The 22,882-nt window shown below is 42.8% G+C and overlaps 1 protein-coding gene across 1 annotated transcript in view; it reads left to right on the top strand.

Moving 5' to 3' along the window:
- The window catches only part of Tnik (TRAF2 and NCK interacting kinase), a 402,475-nt gene that overhangs the window by 83,474 nt on the left and 296,119 nt on the right, over positions 1 to 22,882 (top strand). The window contains exon 2 of the mRNA XM_013016154.1: positions 21,060 to 21,125. Coding sequence (XP_012871608.1) covers positions 21,060 to 21,125 — 66 coding nt within the window. The remainder of the gene's footprint in view (positions 1 to 21,059; positions 21,126 to 22,882) is intronic.

Below are 22,882 nucleotides of genomic sequence, written 5' to 3'. Positions count from 1 at the left end.
AAATACCCATTGGGAAATACTAGTAGCTAATGAAGCAGCTATTCTGTGTGCAAGTGCTGTAGGCTGAACCTTTGTCAAGTAGCATGGTGAACGACTGAGTGGAATTCAGTAATGAGCAAGATTTGGAAACCGTAACAAAAGGACACACTTGGGTGTAAGCCGTCCCCAATCTGAACTGTACCCAGGACAGGAAATTGATATTTTAATCATCAGAGAGCTTGTATTTCTTTCTTTGCTCTTCTAAATTGCACTTGCCCCTTTCATGACCAACTTACTTTTTCAAACTTTTAAATAGGGAACTATATACTGAAACAAATGCACACAATAAACACGTTCATTTCATTTGATCAGTTCCCCTGTGGCTACTCTCCATTCTGGAATAGAATAATATTCTCGGCCTCTCTAAACAGCCTGACTAATTTACACACTTGGGAGGGGTGGAGGACATTTAATAGTTGAGAAAAGCAAGACTTAAATAAGATTCTTTGTCTTATTTCCTTTTAAATTCAGACAATAACTGAGAAATCTTAGAGGTAACAGCTTTAGTACAGAACGCCACTTTTAATAAAGGTGTCTGATTGCAATTAGCAAGTGATTGCTTAGAAAAAAACATGAAAAGTAAGTATTCATTTTGTTATTTTTTTGTAGACAGTATTGCTTTTCTTGAAATCCATCCATATGGACAATAGGAAATTCAACTGCTATCTAGCTCTAATTTCACTCATTGTAAATTGTGAATGGATCGAGGTGAACTTAAGAACATTACTGAACTTGAAAAATAGGGCCACAAAGCTGAAAGTGTTGCTGAAGTATTAAGAAAGCTTGACCAGCAAGCTTGAGGCCTGGGGTTCATTTTCCCACTATTGCCAAAAATAAAAATACTTCTGAACTCAGGCTCACACCTGTAATCCTAGCTACTCTGGAAGCTAAGCACTGAGGATTGAGGTTCAAAGCCCACCCAGGCAGGAAAATCCATGAGACTCTTATCTCTAATTAACCATCACAAAACTAGAAGTAGAGCTATGGTTCAAGTGGAAGAGAACTATCCCTGAGCAAAAAGGCTAAGGGACAGTGCCCAGACCCTGAGTTAAGCCACTGGACCAGCACACAGATACTTTTTTGGGGAAAAAGGCATGTTTTCTGAATGTGTTTGGCAAAACATCCCTGTTGGTAAAGGAGAGCAAATTAGAAGCTCTAGGAATATTTGTGTACTGAGACGTGCCTACTGGAAGTCAGATTTAGTCACTTCTTTCTGCTTTATTTTTAAAAATGGATGCAGACTTTTCCATGTATAATATATTTTTTAGAAACCTCACAGCAGAAGACATTATGTTGGAAATGAATTTACACTTGGGGGGGTGAGGGGAGTAGGGAGAGGGGGAAAAGTCTGAGAAACCAATGGAGGGGGTAACAATGTTCAACAAGAAATGTACTAATGACCCTACTTATGTAACTACTCTGTGCATCACCTTTACAATAAAATAAAACTTAAAAATAAAAAAAAAGAAACCTCACAGCAAAATCCTTATGGATAGATAGTCCAAGAAGACATGCTAAATTTAGTGTGGCTTTCCAGACTCCCTGGAACTTCGCTGCTTTTCTCAAAGCATGCTGAAACACCTATCTTTTTACTTCACTGAAGGAAAAATAAACTAATAGCATCTCTCTTTTCTCGTTGATCTTGGTTACTTCGCTAGTGTTTAGTACACATCGCATGGTGTGGGTCCTGTACATGTGGTTCAGGAAACCAGGATAAAGCGAATCAGTTTCCGCTTGGGAGGTCAAGTGGCTATGAACACATTGTTTTAGCAATATCATGTATGTACTTGTTCCTTTGTGGCTGTGAGAAGTGAGGATTTTAAAAATTGATACCAGAATTTGAACCCAAGACCTTGTACTTGCTTGGCCTCATTATTTTGCTGGGGCTCTACCACTTGGGCCCACACCTCTAAGCCTGGCTTTGTACTGGTTATTTTAGAAGTGGAGTTGTGCAGACTTTCCTGCCAGGGTTGGCATGGAACCATGCTTCTTTGGATCTCTTTGGATCTCTTTGGATCCCCTGTCTAGGTAGGATTATAGGTGCTAGCCACCAGTGATTGGCAAGAATAAGTTTTTAAACACAGTCTTATTTAAAAATAGAATGGCTTTTGTCTTCTGCATGCATCTGACATTTTTTGTCATAACTGTGTGTATCCAATATTTGAAGGCATTTGTCTTATGAAATCATGACTTTTGGAAATATACTCAAGTGTGATGAATGGAGGAACTATCCTTACACAATTCTGGGCTTTAGTCAATTTCCACAGACGTGACATATGCCACGAACATATATCTTATTGCAATAACACCATGCAGATGGCAACTTCACTCCTCCTGATCTCCCTTTGCTTACTCCAATCCGGCTTGTATTTCGAAGTCTAGCCAGATGCCACCTTTCCCTTTGGGGGCCTGAGGTGACTGTCAGTCTGTAGATCTCCCTCCTGTCAGAGCTCCCCTAGCCTTACTCTGCCTGGAGGCCTGGTCAGAGCTTCCAGCCTGGGGCTCACTCCTTCTTTCGGGGGCAGGGCTCTTGGGAAGTCCCTGCAGCCAGTGTTCACCCCTTATTCTCCTGGGGAGTGGCTGTCCCACAGGTCAGCGTCAGACTCCCTCCTGGCAGCCTTCAGGCTCCCTTCTGGCTTCCATCTTTTCTCTGCTGCTGAAAGAGCTGCAGGTCTGGGATGGATTCCTTTTCTCTGACATCCTCTCCCTCCCCTTCCCCAGCCCTTCTCTTGCCATGCTAGGTGACCAAGAAAGCACTTGTCCCCTTGATCCGCAGTGGCCTGACATCCTGTTTTCCATGCATTTCTATCCTTCAGGGGTGGCTACATTTTTTTCTTCTTTTTTGCCCAGCAGGTCACTTTGTGCTGGGCACATTTTATTTTAATAGGAACTGATAATAAAAGGAACCTAATCATTGCCTGCTATGTGGCAAAATTCTTTCATTCTTTTGATCTCATTTCAATTTTATTGCAATGCAGAGGGGAGGAGGGCAATTTGCCAAGATTCTTATTTCGACTTTCCCGGAAAAGAAATCAGGGGCTAAGGACTTCAGTGGATTTGCTCAATGTCAGAAAGATTGTAAAGGGTGGAGATCATTTCCATCATGTATTTCAAAATCACAGCCCTTTTGCTGTCTCCATGGCTAATTCCATGCATTTTAGCCAATGATTCCTCACTAGACATGCTCTTCAAGGGACAGCTCCTGAACTGATATCTGGGTCCTCTACAACACCAGTTTGACTTCCCATAGATTTATCAGGATGAGACTGATAACTTCCCGCTTCATTTACCAGACTTCCCTCTGGGTATTTTCTATGAACTTGCTTACCTTACCTCTGCTAAGCAAATTTTATCTATTGTTTTGGCACCTTACTATGCATCGAAATCACCCAGTGATCTGGTAAAACTCATCCTAGCTACTCAGGAGGCTGAGACCTGCAGATTGTGGTTTGAAGCTAGTTGAGGCAGGAAAATCTGTGAGATTGTTACCTTCAATTAGCCAGCGAAAAGCCAGAAGTGAAGGTATGACTCAAGTGATAGAGCACTAGCCCTGAGTTAAAAAGCCAAGATAGCAAAGCCCTGAGTTCAGTGCTTACACACACACACACACGCACACACGCACACACGCACGCACGCACGTACGCACACACACACACTTCCTCGCAATCCAACATGAAACAAACAAGCAAAGGCAAAATTACTTCTAGTTCTAGAGGTCTAGGCAGGACCAAACCTCTGCATTGCTCTTCAGGTTCCCAGATGGCTGAGAGGCTGTTGGTCATGGAAATCACTTTGATAATATTTGAGACAAGCTACTTTATTTTTTCCAGTCCTGGGGCGTGAACTCAGGACCTGGGCACTGTCCCTGAGCTTCTTTTGCTCAAGCTAGCACTCTACCAGTGAGCTACTTTTTGAATAGTGCCCTGCTTATAGACAAAGAGACTGTAGCTCTAACATAGTAAGTGACCTTTCAAAATTACCCACCTGCAAATGGTATAAAGCCCATTCAAAACCTGCCCATGCTTCTTGGAGAGTTACTCTCCAGGGCAGGTAAGACAGAGATGCGTGCCAGGTCATCTTTGTGATGAGCTTTAATGGAGTGCAAGGGGAAGAACTTAAGTATGAAATATGATTTGACAATGATGGGCTCCCTCTGGATAGCCGTAACAAATATGAACACAGAATTGAAATGTCTACAGGACATCTACTGGGAATAGTGGGGCTGTAGCTAATGCCCAGGAGAGCTGCACTGTAGACAGGAAGATAGAACTGAGGTTGGATGAAACATTAGATGGCAGGGTCCCTTGCAGGATTTGGAGGAGGGTGGTCGGTGGGCACATTATAGGTGGCTGGGAAAGGAACACCCCTTGCTTTTGTGATCTAGTTGCTAGTGATCCATTGCCCACCCCACCTGCCAACTCTATGCCAGCTCCATGGAGTTCGGTGGCCTAGTGATGAGCCATGGAATAACTCCCTGATGACCTCACTGTTTATATAGAGCCTGTTTTAATAAAATCTCCTTGCTCCTGGAAATACAGGCTATGTTACTTTCCCCATCTCTTTCCAGATTTTTCCAGACTAAGAAAAGACTGTCCTCGACCCCTCCCTAGACTAGTAACAAGCATGCTTAAAAGAGAAATTGTTCCTACAGTAGCACTTGGTAATGGGCAAAGTGGAATGGAGAGAAATTGCAGCCCTAGTCAGAATGCAGACCAGGCTGTCTTTGTGTGAATAACCAGCATTCTAGTCAGGTTGCCACGGTGATGCTGTGATGAGAGTTGTTCATGCCAGCAGTCAGAAAATGCTGCCCAATTAGTTCTTCTCAGCTGCTAGGTTACCTTGTGGTGACCAAAAAAAAAAGAGCAGGATCTAAGTTCAAAGGCCTTCAAGTGTACAGTCAGGAAACTGGAGTTGTGCGGTCCTCAGTCGCATGCATGAACTACAAGTCCCAGCATGCTCTGGTTTAGGCCAGCTAAGGATGTGGTTACCCTTAGGAAAGCAGAGGCCATGATTAAGGCTGCTTTTAACCCTCTTGGTAAGAATGAATTTACAGAATCCCTGGCTTGTTAGCTAGCTTTGTAAAGGTTTTCTGAGACTGCTTTTGCATGTTGCAAACTGCAGTCAGTGGGGGAGAATGTGCATTTTGTCACTATAAAGAGCCTGAGTTTGTTGGTTTTTTTTCACCCTTTTGTGAACAGCCTACCTCCTAGGATCCATGCAGAGATGAAATAACATCACACCCAGGGAATGGGAGATTACAGGAAAAAGTAGCTTGCCTCAAATATTATTTGGGAAATCATAAGGCATTATATAGTATAACTATAATATATTACTCTGTGTCCTGTCATCTTCTAGCCTGTGGCCTGGGAAACACCAGAGTATAGAGTTTTCTTTAAAGAGTCAGTTATAGCCAGATGAGTTTGGGAAGAAATGTGGTAAGCTTTGCCCTATCTGCAGATTCACGGGGCCCATCAGCACAGTAACGATTTTGAGAAATCCTGCTGCAAAGAAACTCTTGACACAGCTAGTCAGTTCAAGGCAGTGTTCCCAAACTTATGGAAATCAAACCAACCAATAACAAGCAAACCAATTTATATATTCTTTATACTAGCGTTATACTAGGATAAAAGCCTTGCAAAAAATAGATGCAAATGAGGCTTCATAGTCAGCAATCTGTCTAAACTGGTATTAACCAGCCATCTGTACCATTAGTGGTGATACCAAGTGATGGATTGGGATTGGCTGGTATTTCAGTGTGCCAGATGACAGAGCGGGCCCTCGATGGGCTTTTGGCTGTTCTACATGGCTCTGGGCCATCCCACCCTTCTCTGGAAGTGAGAAAAAGAGACAATCCAACCAGCCAGTTACTTTCTTCCTGGCCCTATGGCCCAAAGGCATTGGCCCTGCCCCCTTCCAATCTGCATATCTTCTGTCCTCCTCTGTGGTTCTTCATGCAAAGTGACAAGAAGGGAATATCTATGGAGCCAGGTAAGGGTGTAAGGGTAGACAGCAGCCAGTAAAGAATAGCTCGTACTTCTGCTGTACTTTGTTATAGCATGAGGTCTCTTCTGCCAGCTTCATTCATTTCTGCCTCCTGTCAACTGCATGGTACTTGTAGGTGTGAGAACTACTGAAACTCAGCAAGCCTTCCTGTCATTGGTCTGCTGTAAGCAGGAATGGCCCTTGTGAAGTCTCTTCTCTTCAAAGTAGAACCTTGGATGTCTTGGTCTTCTTTATTACTTAATTATTTAGCTAATCTCTTCTTGTCTTTAAAGTCCCAGCTGCTGTAGTTATCTTTTTTTTTCTCCATCTACATCTTTGAGAAGGCAAAATGCCAAGGTGTTTGCTACTCTAGTTCCCATCATTGGGATCTGGTGTTGCTGGAAATACTGGAAGGTTACTCTGTCCTGCAGGGCTCACTGTAAAGCATGTATTTTTATTTTTTTTTTATTTTTTAATTTTTTTGTCAGTCATGGGGCCTGAACTCTGGGCCTGGGCACTGTCCTTCAGCTCTTCAACTCAAGGCTAGTGCTCTACCACTTGAGCTAGAGCACTACTTCTGGCTTTTTCTGCTTATGTGGCGCTGAGGAATGGAACCCAAGACCTCATGCATGCAAGGCAAGCGCTCTACCACTGAGCCACCTTCCCAGCCCTGTAAAGCATGCATTACATTTCCCAAAACAGCTGAATCTTCTTTGTAATAACCTGACTACGGGTGGGATCGAGGTGGGGGCCTCTGTGGACATTGTGTGTGTGTGTGTGTGTGTGTGTGTGTGTGTGTGTGTGTGTGTGTGTGTGTGTGTGTGAGAGAGAGAGAGAGAGAGAGAGAGAGAGAGAGAGAGAGAGAGACCAACCTGGGACAGACTATGGGAGAGTTGAAGACAGCTGTTCTTGACCAAAATGGATCCTGCAGCTTAGTTTGATGAAGTTTCTGTGACCTTTCCTGACTAGTGGGTTGGAAAATGGTCTCTGAACACAAATTTGGGATCTGCAGTTCATACATGGCACAGGTAGGTTTATGTGCATTGCAGTAGGAACTTCAGATCAAAGTGTGAGGACTGGCAAGGGATCCAGTCTTCAGAGCAGACAAAGGATGAAAATAGTTTTGCAGAAAATGCAGAAAAAGTATTCACGTTAATGTTGTAGAAGCAGAGTTTGGACTCAGGGCTTGGAACTCATTCAGCTTACTTGCTAGTCTGGTGCTCTACCACTTGAGCGATACTACCAGCTTAGCTTTTTGCTTGTTATTTTGGAGATGAGAGTCTCACAAACATTTTTGCATAGTTTGTCTTTGGCTTTGAACCACAGTTTCAGGGTCTCAGTCTCCTAAGGAATTAGAAACTACAGGAAGGAGCCACCAGTGCCTGGCTTCAGGACTAATGTTAGTAGTTTTTCTTGGATTGTTTTCATCTTCACCCATTTTTCCAATGCAAGCCAATGAGCAACCAACAGTTGATGTTGAATTCTTTGTTTTTGATTTGTAAAGAAATACTTTGGAGCTGAGCTAAATATGAATATGGATTCATCAAGTCTATAAACGAAAAAAATACTTTTGAAAATGTTATGTATCTCCTACATTGATATTTATGTGTGACCTACCAAATGGTCTATCTCAGTTGTATCAAATTAGCCTTGGGTGATAAATCTTGTTCTATCATTCTGGACATGAGTTAAATTTGTTTCTCAAATCAGGCATCTAGAATTGACACCTGCCATCCATGTGTCTCAGCAGCCTGTTTCTTTCCCTTCTAGATCCACTGTTTGGAGACTGGTTTTCCCATTCAGTCAAAAAACCAGAAGTCCAAAGACTTTAGGTCTGCCAGTAACTTTGCAACTAGCTGAGACCAAGTCACCTAAGCTATTTGTTGGAAGATGCATGATTTTCAGCACTCATTCTAGGCCTTGAGTTGCTTTCCGTCAAAGGAGGATAAGGATCTTACTGAGCTGATGTCAGAAATGTGTTATGTTACTGGTTTTGCAATAGGTCACAAATGGTAGAACTTTGATGATGTGACTAGCTCCATCACCCTGACTGACTGAACAAAAGCAATGCAAGTTATTCCCTTGTGGATAAGGAATTTTTAGCAGACATTCTTTTGACATCAGATGTCACCTGAAAAGTTGTAGATATAACTAGTTTTTTTTTAAATCAAGTGATTTTACAAAGTAAATAACACTATCTCTATCTTCAGTTCAGGAAACTGAAGCACAGAGAGATTAAATAGTATGCCCAGCATTCCTAAGGTACTGCATGGTAAAGTGGAGGTCTGAATCAGGCTTTCTTTGGCTTATGGAGTCTCTGTGCTTTGTGGGTCTACTTTGTTGTACTCACTATGAATTCATTAGCTAACTCAAAGAAATCAGTATTGCTGGGCACTAATGGCTCACGCCTGTAATCCTAGTTACTCAGGAGGCTGACATCTGAGGATCATGGTTGAAAGTTAGCCTGATCAATAAAGTCTATAAGACTTTTTTTTTGGTTGTGGGGCCTAAACTCTGGGCCTGGGCGCTGTCCCTCAACTCTTCAGTTCAAGGCTAGTGCTCTACCACTTGAGCCACAGTACCACTTTTTCTGCTTTTGTGGTGTGGAGGAATGGAACCCAGGGCCTCATGCATGCAAGTCAAGCATTCTACCACTGAGCCACCTTCCCAGCCCCTGTAAGACTCTATTATCTCCAAATAACTACTGTAAATCCATAAGTGGGGCTGTGGTTCAAGTTATAGAGCACTAATCATGAACAAAAACACTCAAGGACAGCACCTAGGCCCTGAGTTCAAGCCCTAGGACTGACACCAAAAAACCCCACAAAAGGTAATTCATATTTATCTTATCTGCTAGCAAAGTAGGCAGAAAGTTTGCCTTCAGATAGAAATCTGTATCCTACTTGTCTCTTTCTCTCTCTCTTCTTTCTCTCTCTCTCTCTTTGATCAGTCATGGGACTTGAACTCAGGGCCTGGGTGCTGCCCCTAAGCTCTTTTGCTCAAGGCTAGTATGCTACCATTTTGAGCCAGTTACACTTTTAGTTTTCTGGTGGTTAATTGGAGATAAGAGTCTTATAGACTTCTCTGCCCGGTCTGGCTTTGAATCATGATCTTCACATCTCAGCCTCCTGAGTAGCTAGAATTACAGGTGAGAACCACCAGTATCCTGCTCTTATTCTCTCTCTTTAGAGCTTCCTGCTCTAAAGGGAAACAGGGATGTGGCATGTCATCCTGTAGATTTCTCAACATTTGATGGTTGTAACTGGCTAACCAGGGGTTATTTCTTGGGGTCACCATTACATCTCAAGGTTTGCCACCCCACAACACCAAACATATTTCAGCATTGGCCACTTACAGAAAAGAAGGTAATAATAGGCTTAGGTTTGAAATATCTGGACTTGAATATCGGCCCTACTACTAATGCTCTTATTAGCTTGACCAACTTTTACTAATACCAGCAGGAGTAGTAATATAGATATTATTTATTAAGGCTTGCCAAGCATTGTACTAAGTGCTTTCTATATGCTGTTTCTGATGCTCAGAACAAGTCTCCAGGGGAGGTATTTTTATCCTCCCTTTAAGGCTTGCGCTTGGCTGCCATCTCTACCATTTACTGCTTTCCCTTGGGCAAGGTACTTAATTCCTTGAAGCCCTGGTTTCATCATGTGAAAGCGGGGCTTAGAAATAGCTATCTCGGAAGTGGCGCTGTAGCTCAAGTGGTAGAGTGCTCGCCTTGAGCTGAAGAGCTGAGGAACAGCGCTCAGGCCCAGAGTTCAAGCCCCACGACCGACAAAAAAAAAAAAAAAAAGAAATAGCTATCTCCCAGATTGCTGTAAGGGAGTGAAAGGTGGACAAAGCATTTGGGCCATTGTCTGTCCCAATCCAGTGACATCTGTAGATTAAGGTCTTTTGCCTGTGAAATGGAGGAGCCAGGTTGGAGATGCCGTTGTTAAGCCTGCTTTGGGAGGCCAGCCTTAAGCTGGGGCAGGGTGCCGGAAACTGTTTCACTACTGAGGCTGTTGACTAGTGGGTAGAAATAAACATACAACAAACCAAATAGGAGGTGTGGAGGCTCTAGCCTCTGTCCTCAGAACTGAAAAACAAACTAGAAGTCATCACTATCCTGTTCTGAGAGGCCTGGATGTGGCTCCCGTGTTCTGACTTTGCCAAGGGCTGGATGGCAGTGGAGGAGTCAGTATTGGCTCAAGGACCCTAGTGGCCATGCCCATACAGGCATCAGTACCGGAGGCAGCCTGGCTCTGGACTGCCTTTCCCCAAGACTCTGCTTCTCATATGGGGCTGCAGAGTCATCCAGCATGTTCACATGCAGGATACAACCTTGAAAAGGTGTCAGTAGTCCATAGCATAGATGGAAAACCCACAATATGAGCAGTCAGATCAACTAGCCAGGAGTGGACTCCAGACTGCAGCCCTACTACTCTGATAGATCTTCAGGACCATGAAAAATAAATCTATAAGCAGTGGCCTGTCTGTCTGCCTGCCTGCCTGCCTGCCTGTCTGCCTGCCTATCTGCCTGCCTATCTATCTATCTATCTATCTATCTATCTATCTATCTATCTATCTATCTATCTTTCTATCTATCTATCTATCTATCTATCTATCTATCTATCTATCTATCTATCTACTATCCATCTGTCTACCTATGTGTCTATGTGTCTATGTATCAATCATATATTTATCTGTTTCCTTGCTGGACCTTAGAGGCATGTCTTAGACCAGTATGTTAATGAAGATGAGCCACTGGACTACATTGCTGATCTTCTAAAGGTGCTTTTGAAGCACCTTTTCTACTTGTTAGGATAATTTCATCACATTCTTGCACACGTCTGTTTGCCTCCTTAGACTGGAACTACCTCAGGTAGGGGCTGGGCTGATTTCCTTGCTTCTACTTTGGATAGTGAATAACACAGTAGGTGAATATTAGGAAATAAGTAAACTCTATTGTGTAAGGCAAGGCTTTGGACCCTAGCTGTATTAGGAAGGAGAATAAGAATGAGTGCCTGTAGGACCTGGACTGTGAGATGGATGTGCATTCGAATCCAGGGTTCATGAGTCAGCATGATGTCTTTTCCATACTGCACTTATTCTAGAAGAATAATGATGTTGAAAAAGCTTGAAGACTTAAGATACTAATATGAAGAGCTTGCCCTACTGTTTGTGTTTTCTTTGTTCTGTTTTGCTTTTGTAAGCATATGCTTGCTTGTCAGGGCTGAAACCCAACCAAAGAGCTGCTAAATATGGTTCTAAAAAATAACATTTGGTCCTTTTTTTTCATTCCCTTAAGTTTAGAGGAGGTACAACCCTTGGGCTGATGTAGTAGCAATCCAGGGATGTGTGATCATTCTCAGAGCTAGATCTGCAATCTATGTTCTGTTCATCTTGCCCAAGGATTCGGGGAAAGGGGAAAAGTTCCTGCACTGGGAGGGCTGTGTCTGTAAGAGGAGTCTTTGGAAAGGGTTAGATTATTTCTCGAAAGCTCTCTAGTTTCTCTCTGAATATCATTTTCAAAAAAGAGGGCAGGGTAGGGAAGAATATATAGGTTCTATTATGCTGCTAAGGATATGTCTTTCTTCATAGCGATTTAAGTTTGCCTTTCAAACTTTAGATATTTAGTCTTAAGATGTTATTTAGTATTCCAGTAAATCTAGTGTCATTCAGGAGACCTGGAGGGATCAAAGTAAAGCTCAAAGACTGGGACAATCAGTCCTTGGATCTTAAATCTCTTTGCCTTGCTGTGAAGACAGACCCCAGCCAGCCAAGGCTGCCCAGATTTTATCAGCTGATGGAAAGGGGGATTTATTCCAACATCCTTGGAGCTTGAAACACCTAACGTGTCCTCCCAATTTCCTCACATTTCTAAAGAGACATCTGTTGGTCCATAAATATCTGATCCTGTCTACTAAAATATGAGGTGATATTATTGGTTGAAAAGCAATAGGATTTCTTTCACTGGCGTTGTTAGTTTTATAGGCTTTTAAAATTGGAAATCTATGAAATGCAGGCTGGATTTTCCTATGGCCTGTTCTTTTGTTGTTGTTGTTATTGGTTGTGAGGCTTGAACTCAGGGCCTGGGTATTGTCCCTGAGCTCTTTTGCTCAAGGCTAGTGCTCTACCATTTTGAGCCACAGCTCTACTTCTGGCTTTTTCTGTGAGAGTTTCACAGGGACTTTTTTTCCTGGGATGGGTTCAAACTATGATCCTCAGATCTTAGCCTTCTGATTAGCTAAGATTATAGGCATGAGCCATGGGTGCTGGCCTATTCTTTATTAACTAAACATTTTCAAATAGAAAAAGAAGGAAATAGATGACTATTATTGAAGTCCTACTATGTGTTGAGCCCTGAGGCAGCATAGATACTTGGTTTGAAGTACTGGGAATTGAATCTAGCACCTCATGCATGCTAGGCAAGCCTACCACTTAAGCCCTGCTCCTAGTTTCCTCAATAATGTTGCTGTGCTGATGTTGAACTTAGAACCTTCCTGTCTCTGCAACCCTAGTAGCTGGTATTACAGCCGTGTACCATCATGCCTAACTATAGCCTAGATATAGTTTCACAATCCTCACAACAGCCCCAGAAAGAAGTCATACTACTCCCACTTTAAAGATGAAAAAACAGAGACTCGGAGCAGTTATGAAACTTGTTCAAAGTTGGAGAAGCCAGTAAGTGATTGATCTAGGGCTGCGAATTCTGATTTGATGAAGCTGATGATATAGCACTTAAAAGCTCAGTATGGCATCTGACCAGATGGTTATGTGTTATATGTGTATGTGTAAATGTATGTATGTATATCAACACATATATATACATATCCTGGCCCTGCACGCATCAGTGTTGTGTCCTACTGCAAGTGTTTATTCTTTCTGTGCCTCAGTTTTCTCACCTGGAAAAAAAAAACAAGAGTAATAATAAATAGTAGCCTCAACTTGATGAGGTTGTGATCATTAAGTGATCATGAATTGTTTGCTATTCCTTTTTTATTATAATGATTAGTCACATTTGCTTTTATCAGCACTTTCTTTCTGGGAACAGCCTGCCTTTTGATATGGAGTTATATTTCCTTATGAAATAATGTAAGCTGATCTACCTGGGAATTAAGTTTTCTTCTTGGCCTCTCTGCAAAGGTTAAGATCTGAATAAAGGCATGCGTAGCTAACAGAGATTCCTGACTTTGGTAAATGTCAATGAATTGCCTTTCTCTCCTTGGAGTATGGAGCTTGCTTCCCTGTTGCCCATCCTTGCTCTAAGAGCAGCTAAGCAAACAGAGGAGGGAGGATTAAGCTAACTCTTGGCTTTGAGCTGCTTTGTCTTTGTGACATGATTATCAGCGTAGCACCTTCCCTCATTGTACTGCACATGGGCCTGGCTTGACAGCCTCTTCTCAACACAGGAAGCATGGCTCAAAACAGTAGACTCCATGGGTGGTTTTAGAACTGGCAAGACCATAGGGGCTTGCACCTGTGACAGGTGGGTATGTTTGGGACAGGAAGAGTGTCTGAAACAACTTGTGTAGGTTGAAAATGTGAGTGTCAAATAGAGACTGGAAAGAGGAACCAGTAGGATGGGGGAGGGTGAAAGAAGGGTAGTGATGGAGGACAATTATGATCCAAGTACTTTATATGCATGTATGAAAATCGAATAATGAAATCCATTAAAAGGCCTTTAAAAGGAGAGAGAAGGTGCTATGGCTCACACATATAATCGTAGCTACTTAGAAGGCTGAGATGTGAGGATTGAGGTTCAAAGCCAGCCCAGTCAGGAAGTTCATGAAACTCTTATCTCCAAGCCAGAAGTGGTGCTGTGGCTTCAGCGGTAGAATGCTAGCCTTGAGCACGAAAGTTCAGGGATAGTGCCCAGGCCTGAGATCAAACCCCAGGACTGGCAAAAACAACAAAACAAAACAAAACAAAACAACAAACAGGGAGTGATGAAACAGAAAAAATAATGGGATGAATTCAACTAAATCATACTATATGCATGTATGGAAATATCAAAATGAAAACCTCTTTGTACAATTAGTAGCCTCTAATAAAAAGAAAGAAAATAACTGACCTAAGTTTGCTAGAACTTTGGCTCTAAGTTCTGATTCTCCTCTCTTGTAATTTCTTTACACATGAGGTGGAGAATTGGGGGAGAAAGCCATGTACTAAGGAGAGTAAATTGCTATGTCTAGCAATTATGTGTTGCATATAGGCTTTTAAGTACTTGGAAGTACTAAGTTAAACATTACTATCTCTGTTTCCAGGGCATCTGTAACTTCTCAGGGGAGAGAAAAATATGAGGGGAAGGGCCAGCACCATGTAAAGGTGGTGATCATGGGGACACAGGGCTGCTGGGGCAGAGAAAACACGCACTGACTTGCAAAAGGCTCCACAGAGGAGTGAGTCAACTGCACTGCCTGGGATAGACTTGCCTACTAGTGTTTGCTGAAGAAATGATCTTGGCAAATGTGTATTAAAAACAAAGGGACAAAGTGGTGCTGTGGCTCAATGTAGTAAAGTGCTAGCCTTGAGTGAAAGAGCTCAGGGATGGTGCCCAGGCCCCGAGTTCAAGCCCCGCAGCTGACCAAAAAAACAAAAACCTTAAAATCCCAACAATGACAAAAACTCAGGGACAGAACTGAAAGTGTTGTGTCAGGGAAATGACACGTGGTTTGAGATCCTAGTTGGTCGTAGCCCAGAATGATGGAACTTAGAGTCAAGACCTTGGCTTTTATTTTCATCCCATCATATAACTTGTTTAAATTAGGTTGTGTTATGACTAGAAAGATTAGTATGGTTGAGAGGTTGAAAGAAAGAATGTCCTGATAGCAGATAGTCTAGAAAGAGAGGATGAAACCCTCTTTCATGAATGGAGAGGAGCAGATGGATATGATTGACTTTGGAGATAAGATAATTAGCAGATGTTGAGCAGAATGACAGGGGAGATGGCCAGGGATGGAACCTTGTGGGCAGAAGAAATGGAATCTGTGTAAGAGACTGATAGAGCTATGCTGGATGTATATTTCCAACCAGAGTGGTGCCCATCAGTGTAGATAGATGCCCCAAAAAGGACAATTAAGGACAGGCCTCAGCATAAAATATGGTATAGAGAACTGACGTCATGGAAGTAGGTGTCAGTGGTTCACACTTGTCATCCTAGCCACTTGTGAGGCTTACATCTAGAGAACTGAGGTTTGAGGCCAGCCTGGAATAAAAGTTTGATAGATTCCATCTCCAAAACAACTAGCAAAATGCAAGGCTGAAAGCATGACTCAGTGGTAGAGTGCCAGTCTAGCCAGGGTGAAGTCCTGTGGTCACGCCCCCAAACCTTAGTACCATACACACACACACACACACACACACAATGAAAATGATAGACAATTCTTAGGAGAAATTACATGAAAGGCTCTGCTAGAGTAGAAGGAAAAGCCAGATGCTTGCCCACGTCAAGATGTCGCACCATTCCATTAGAATGTAACTGAAGATGACAGACATTCATATAAAGGAACGTTCACCTGCTTATGATACTAAAAAAGTACAATATCTGGATGGAGCTCTTTGTCTTGTTGGTATGGAAGACAAAGAGGGGGCAGCAAAACGGCCAAGATTTATTGAGGAAAAGGATAGGCAGAGCCTCTGTAGATGGGAGGGATTCCTGGGCCAGATTGCACCGGGTTAGTAAGGTCCCTCTAGGAGAGAGCCATGTGCCTCTTGAGATCACTGGACAGCTGGTGGGCCATATCGGTCCCCATCAGAGGCTCCAGGCAGCCTGCATGAGCTCTCCATGTATCCTTTAGCTCCTCAGACTGGATGCCCATCCTGGCACATACCTCTGGGGTCTAATCAGTCCATTGCTTATTGTGCAAATCTTCTTGGGGTAATGGGGCCAGGACATGGTGCCTAGAGGCTCCACATGCGTGACTTCTCAAGGCCATGTGATGAATTCAGAACCTCTATTGGAGAGGGGCCTTTGCCTTTGCTTTTTTGCCTTTTGGTCTCACTTGAATTTAGGTGATTGGAAAACTAGAGGAACAAGAACGATGAAGGGATGTTTTCTCTGTAGCACAGTTCATCTCTTCCCTCTGGTCTCTTCCTTCACTCCCATCAGGCATAGACACCCAGGAGACATTGTATAGGAAGCTCCCTCTGTAAACTTTTAGACTCTCCAAGGAACCAACTTGATATGCTGGTTCTCCGAGAAACCAACTTGATCAGATGATTATTTCTGGTATGGCTTCTCAAGGTCAGTTTCCAATGGAGTTCCTTCGTTCCTTTGACCTTTTCTTCTGGCTCCATTGACTGGGTCTAGCAAAAAACCTTTCCCTCTTCCAGCCATTGGAACCACAGTCTCTGAATGGCACCTCCTTGGCCCTGATTGGCTGGACATAGGTCCATCAACTGGAGAGTCTGACAAGGACCTCAGAAGTCAGCTGCCCAAATCTTCTTGAGACTTCTATATTAGTCTCATTGCTAAGAAGGGGTCCTAGAAGTGGAGAAGCTGATAGTTGCCCACCACTTGCTTCTGCTCCTTCTCTCACACCCTTGATATTCCTGAGCTCTTAAGACAGCCACTAGTCACTTTCCTCCATCTCCTCTTTTTTTTTTTCCAGTGTAGAAAAAGGAACATTTAAAGCACAAGGAGATATTTCAAGCACAGGCAGAACTTCTCCCCCAATATGTTGCAGAAACATCACTGAGCAAACAAACTACTGGGAAGTGAGGCTTGGAAACAAACAGCAGCTGCCACCATTGATGAGCTGCTTTTGCTTCCCTTAGGTTCTTTCTCGTGCCATTTGTAGCAAAACTGGCTGCTCAAGTGGCCTAGTGGTTTAACAAAGAACATCCTGAGGACTCTTTAGGTGGTCTTGACTGGGTCCTTTACCTGTGGGGTGATGGTGCAGGCCCTGCTCCTTTCCCTTATAGTGTGATCCCCACCTGTCTGGACCAGGTGGACATAGCTAGAACTTCTGGCATCTGGGGTTTTCTGAAGTGTGGTTTCTTGCCCTCCTGGCTCGTAAGAGTAAGTAATTCTAATTCCAGTGTTTCCTAGTGACTAAATGCTGGCATGCTCTCTCTCTCTCTCTCTCTCTCTCTCTCTCTCTCTCTCTCTCCCTCTCATCTGTCTGTTTGTCCTTCTCTTCTCCCCTCTCCTCCCCTGACCCCGACCCTGATCCCTCTCCTTTGCTGGTACAGAAATTTGAACTTAGGGACTTGTAGTTACTAGGCTGGTACACTACTATTGAGCCATGCCTTCAGCCCACTTTTTCACCATCTATTTGTAGGATAGTGTCTAAGTTCTTTCCTGGGCAGAAACACAAGCTTCAGTTTGTCTGTCTTAACTTCCCTGTAGTTACTAGGATCACAGGTGTGCAACACAGCCTCCAGCTTCCCTTCATAGAGACGGAATCACTTGGAATTTTCTGCCTGGGCCAATCTGAAACTGTGATCTTCCCAATCCCAGCTTTCTTGGGATGACAGGTGTGCACACTGTGCCCAGCTGTGGTTTAGAAGGGGTCTTGAGTTATCTGCCTGGGCTGGCCTTGGATCTCCTGTTTTTAGCCTCCCATGTAGTTAAGATTACAGATATGAGCCACTGACACCTGGCTTTATTGTTTTTATCCTTTTATTTTTTTGGCATTCATTAGGCTTGAGTCTGGGTGCTGTCCCTGAGCTGTTTTTGCACAAGGCCAACACTCTACCACATTGAGCCACAGTGCTACTTTTGGTTTTTCTGGTGGTTATTTAGAGATAAGAGTCTCAGATTTTCCTGCTCAGGCTGGCTTTGAACTGTGATTCTCAGATCTCAACCTCTGGAATAGCTACGATTATAGGTGTTAGCCACTAGCACCCAGCTGGCTTTATTCTTTTAATTAATTTTTTCCCCTAGCACTAGTGTTTTTGGAGTTTAAAGCTCTCTTAAATTGTTACATTAAAATCTTTTGCTTTTTTTCTCATAGAGTGACTACTTTCCCTCTGAAAGCATTTTGTGTTGGTAGGAGTGTAAACTTGTCCAATCACTTTGAAAAGCAGTATGGAGGTTCCTCAAAAGACTCCACATAGAGCTCCCCTATGAACCAGCAATCCCACTTTTGGGCATTTACCCAAATGATCACAAACAAGACCACACTAAAGCTACCAGCACAACTATGTTTATCACAGCATTTTTTTTTTTACCATAGCTAAGATATGCCCCCTTAGTAGATGAATGGATCAAGGAAATGTGGGGTGTGTGTGTGTGTTTGTGTGTGTGTGTGTTTACATCTCTCTCTCTCTACCTATCTATCTGTTTATCTATCTATCTAATGGAATTCTATGCTTCCATCAGAAAGATTGACAAAAAATTCTATTAAGTGAAGTAAGCCAGACCCAAAGAAACATAGGTCCCATGGTTTCCCTTATTTGCAATAATTAGTATACATCTAGGATAATCTTACCAGACAAGCAGAAAAAGCCAAAAGCTATGTACACATGACCATATTAGATGATGGTAAGTGAAATGAACCTAAGATAGGGACACAAGAGACTTTATCTTAGTTTCTGTTGTGATTTTTTTTGTTTCTTTTGTATGTTCTTCCCCCTGTGGTATAACTCCTGTTGTCACTGTATTTGATTCAGGTGCCCTGCATCATGTATATACATTTTTCTAATTTGGAGAGGGGAAGGGAAGTAACAAAATGCTGAAACAAGGATACAGGTTGACCCATTATAGCAATGAGATGTACAAGATACTATGTTGAAAACAAACTTTACAACTTGGGGGGGGGGGAGTTGGGGAGGTGGGGAGCAAAGGGATGGATAGTAGGAGAAAAAGGAGGGGGTAACAATGCTTGATAGGAAATTTACTCATTACCTTACTCATGCAATGTCCCCTCTGTATAGTATCTTTACAATAATACACACACACACACACACACACACACACACACACACATAATAAAAGCAGCCAGGCGCCGGTGGCTCACTCCTGTAATCCTAGCTACTTAGGAAACTGAGATCTGAGGATCGAGGTTCAAAGCCAGCCCAGGCAGGGAAGTTCATGAAACTCTTTTCTCCAATAAACCACCAGAAAACCGGAAGTGGCACTGTAGCTCAAGTGGTAGAGCGCTTGCCTTGAGCTGAAGAGCTGAGGAACAGCGCTCAGACCCAGAGATCAAGCCCCATGACCAACCAAAACATAAATAAATAAAAGCATTTTGTGAATTTCAGTGCTACTGGCATAAAACCCTCCGATTAAAAGTGAATATTATAGGGTTGTGTGTGTGTGTGTGTTTGATAGTACTAGGATTTGAGCTCAGAGATTTCCAATTACCAAGCATGTGTTCTGTGACTTGAACCAAAGCCTTTTTTGCTTTATTTTATTTTTTCATAGTCTTGCTTTTGGCCTGCATCAAGCTACCAAGGTTGTCCTACCTCCACAGGAATTACAGGCATGCGCCACCTTGCCTGGCCCCTATCAAGTATCACTAGATTGCTGACTGTGTGCAAGGCATTGTGTTAGGCCCTCACTCTTCACAAAAGCTGGGTGATAGAGACATCATCCCTGTTGACAGGGATGTTGACAGAGGGGAGTCACCATGTTGATTGTCCGGTGTTCCCACAATCACCTTGACAGTCATGACCCAGCTAGTCTTCTATCTAAGTCTGTCTGAATCTCCTCAACTCAGGATGTCCCCCTCTGGCTGCCCCTCAGTCACCCACCAAAATAACACGTGACAGTGGTCTCCTAGGTGTCAGGTAGGAGGACATGCGAGTTTATGGTCTTTCTTTTAATCTCTCAGAGAATTTGTGAACTCACTTAATAAATTCAGATCTCATGTGAAAGGAAACGTTTGGTTTTTATTGAAAAATCTTTAGGCCTGGGAATCTTTGGCTCCTATTGACAGGATAATAATTAGCTCTGGCAAAGTCAAGTACTGCTTCCTGGTCCTCTGCTTCTCACCTAAAGAAAGGACGCCCGGCCTCTCCAGTGGCCCAGGCCACACTTCACTTGCTTGCCCAGCTTCTACAGGCATTTAGCTTACTGCATCTTGATTTATGCCTTTAAAGATGTGATTTCGTTCCAGGTGGGAGTTACTAAGAGTAAAAGCCAATTTCTGCCTCTGCGTTAAATTTTATAGGCTTTGCTTTCTTTTGCTTTTCATGGGGTTGAGACTGTAATTCAGTAACAATAGTGGTAATTATAGGACATTTAGTGAACACTGTAACATCCAGCTGACTCCCAAGGGTTAGGAGGCACCTGTGTGACCGCAAGAACTCGCAGGGTTCTTGAGTTTGGTTGGAATTCTCAATCCTGTAGCGACCTTCAAAAGCATAATTTTCAGGGTAGCATTACAGACAGGAGAGATGAGCCCAAGGAGAAGCATTCTGAGAAGTGCATGTGGATCCCATAGCCTCATGGAGATGTGATTTCCATTGGGCAGATGCTCTATGATGTAGGAGTACCCTTCTCCCTCAGAGCCCACCTCAGTGAGAAATTGTGTGTGTGTGTGTGTGTGTGTGTGAGAGAGAGAGAGAGAGAGAGAGAGAGAGAGAGAGAGAGAGTGTATGCATGAGAACATGTGTATGCAAGTACTTGGGCTTGAACTCAGGGCCATGGAGCTCTCCCTTAGCTTTTTCACTCAAGGCTGGTGCTGTATCACTAGAACCCCATCTCCGCTTCTGGAATTTTTTGCTGGTCAATTGGAGATTAAAAAGCTCAGAGACTTTTCTACCTGGGTTGGCTTTGAACCTTTGTCCTCAGATCTCAGCTTCCTGAGTAAATTGGATTCCAACGCATGAACCTCTGGTACCTGGCTTTTTGTCTGGTGTACACATATTTCATGAAAGTATAGCATGAAGATAAGATGAATGGAGCTAATGAATGAATGGAACTTCAGGCGAATTTGACTGTTTTTTTAAATTGATAATATTCAATTTTAATACCCTACAATCCATGCAAATAAAATTATCTCTTTGCTCCTTTCAAAATATTTGCTTTTGATTGAGATAGTGCCTGGAATATTGTTTTGATTTTTGTGGCCTGTTTATTTGTCTTTCAGGACCCTGCAGGGATCTTTGAATTGGTGGAACTTGTTGGAAATGGAACGTACGGGCAAGTGTACAAGGTAAGTCATGGTGTTTGTGTGAGGCATGGGTGGGCCACGTGGGCCACAGTGCTGTTGTACATACTTGCTCATAAATGCCTAGCAAGATGCAAAATGAGATATTGTATTTGGCCATTGACTCTCCACCTTCTGGAATAGATCTGTAGATAGAGTGCCCAGACTAGATTCTGTGAGTCAGGCCTTTCCTCTCAGTATGTGTTACATTGTTCGTATGTGATCATAAATTCTGGTGCTGTGGATTTGAAGCTTGTTTAGGGGATAATTTCCTTTCCTTTAAGCACTACCAGAACTTATGTTCTAGTTCTTTTTTTCTTTTTGTAGCAGTCCTGGGGATTAAACTCGGAGCCTTGCACTCACAAGGCAGGCGCTCTACCACATGAGCCACGCTTCCAGCCTCTCTCTGCCTTAGTTACTATTGGTTCTGCTGGTTTATAATAGTTAAACAGAGGGAGACTTTATTGGTACATCTCTGTATATGTGTATACTATATTCCAGTCAGTCTCCCCACCACCCCATCCTACATCTCTTGCCTTAGGCCTCACTCTATACCCAGGTGCTCTTGGGGTGGGATCCTCATGTTGATGCTGATGATGCAAGTCCGGAGACGTTGGCCAGCTATTGTGCTTCTCTAGTAGCTGGGATTAAAGGCCCATACCGTGGTACTCCAGCCATTGGCTGAGATGGAGTCTCATGAATTTCTGCCTATCTAGGCTGACCTCACACCATGATCCCTCAACCTCCATCTCCCTTGTAGTTAGGGTGATAGTCTTGAGTCCATACAACTCATGCCAAATGAACAAAGGATCCCATTTGCTTTGAAAATGTAAGCTATTAGACAATTGAGGCTGGAGAAGTGGACTTGTGGTTGGCCTAGGACACAGGTGAAATGAATTTTGTGAACAGTGTTCGGAGGAAAGGAAGGCTCAGAGATAGTCAGGCGTTACACAGTTGGGAAGGATTGAACTCCCCATGCTTTTGCTGCTTTCTGCTTACAGATTCACTCAGTAGTGTCTTAAAAATATAATTTTATTGTTATTATTAAGGTATTGTATAGAGGGATTACCATTTCATAAGTCAAGGTACATTTGTTTTTTGCGGGCAAAAATATTCCCCTTCCCATCCCTGTTCATAAGTTGCATACAGTTCATTTTCCACATAGTGGCTACTGAGTACCAGGATTGTGTTTGTTCCCTTCTTTCTCCCTTTCTGTACCCCCACTTTGCCCCCACTAAAAAGAACAAAAATCCAAAAGCAAAAAAAAAAACCCAAAAACCCACCACCATCACTACCACCAACAACCAAAAATCCTCCATGTTTCCATTTTCTGGGATGCCTTTTGATTAATAGTATTTTAAATGTTCAAAGGAGTTATGCCTTTGGGTTCCTCTCCAGTGGTATCCTCCCTTTAGTATGACTGTATGAGTGCCTAGAGCCATGTGTAGGTTATCATGTCCCATGGTATTTTATATCTAGCTTCCACATATGAAAGAAAACATGTGCTATTTACCTATCTGAGCTTGGCTTACCTCACTTAACTTGGTTTGTTCTAGGCCCAGCCATTTACCTACAAATGTCTATAGTGTTTTAAAAGGGTATTTTTCTCTAATAAATTACCTAGGATTTTTTTTGAAAATTCAGTTTGATATTTCTTTTGATTATCTAAAGGAAACAGAAATGAAGTGTTTTGGATTAAAACTTTGGGGGTTTTGGTAACCAAGTTATTGCAATACCCTTGAAATAACCCATCTGTTTCCTGG

Source organism: Dipodomys ordii, unplaced genomic scaffold, assembly GCF_000151885.1.
Source record: "Dipodomys ordii isolate 6190 unplaced genomic scaffold, Dord_2.0 Scaffold30, whole genome shotgun sequence".
Taxonomy (NCBI): domain Eukaryota; kingdom Metazoa; phylum Chordata; class Mammalia; order Rodentia; family Heteromyidae; genus Dipodomys; species Dipodomys ordii.
This window is presented reverse-complemented; position numbering and strand designations above follow the sequence as displayed.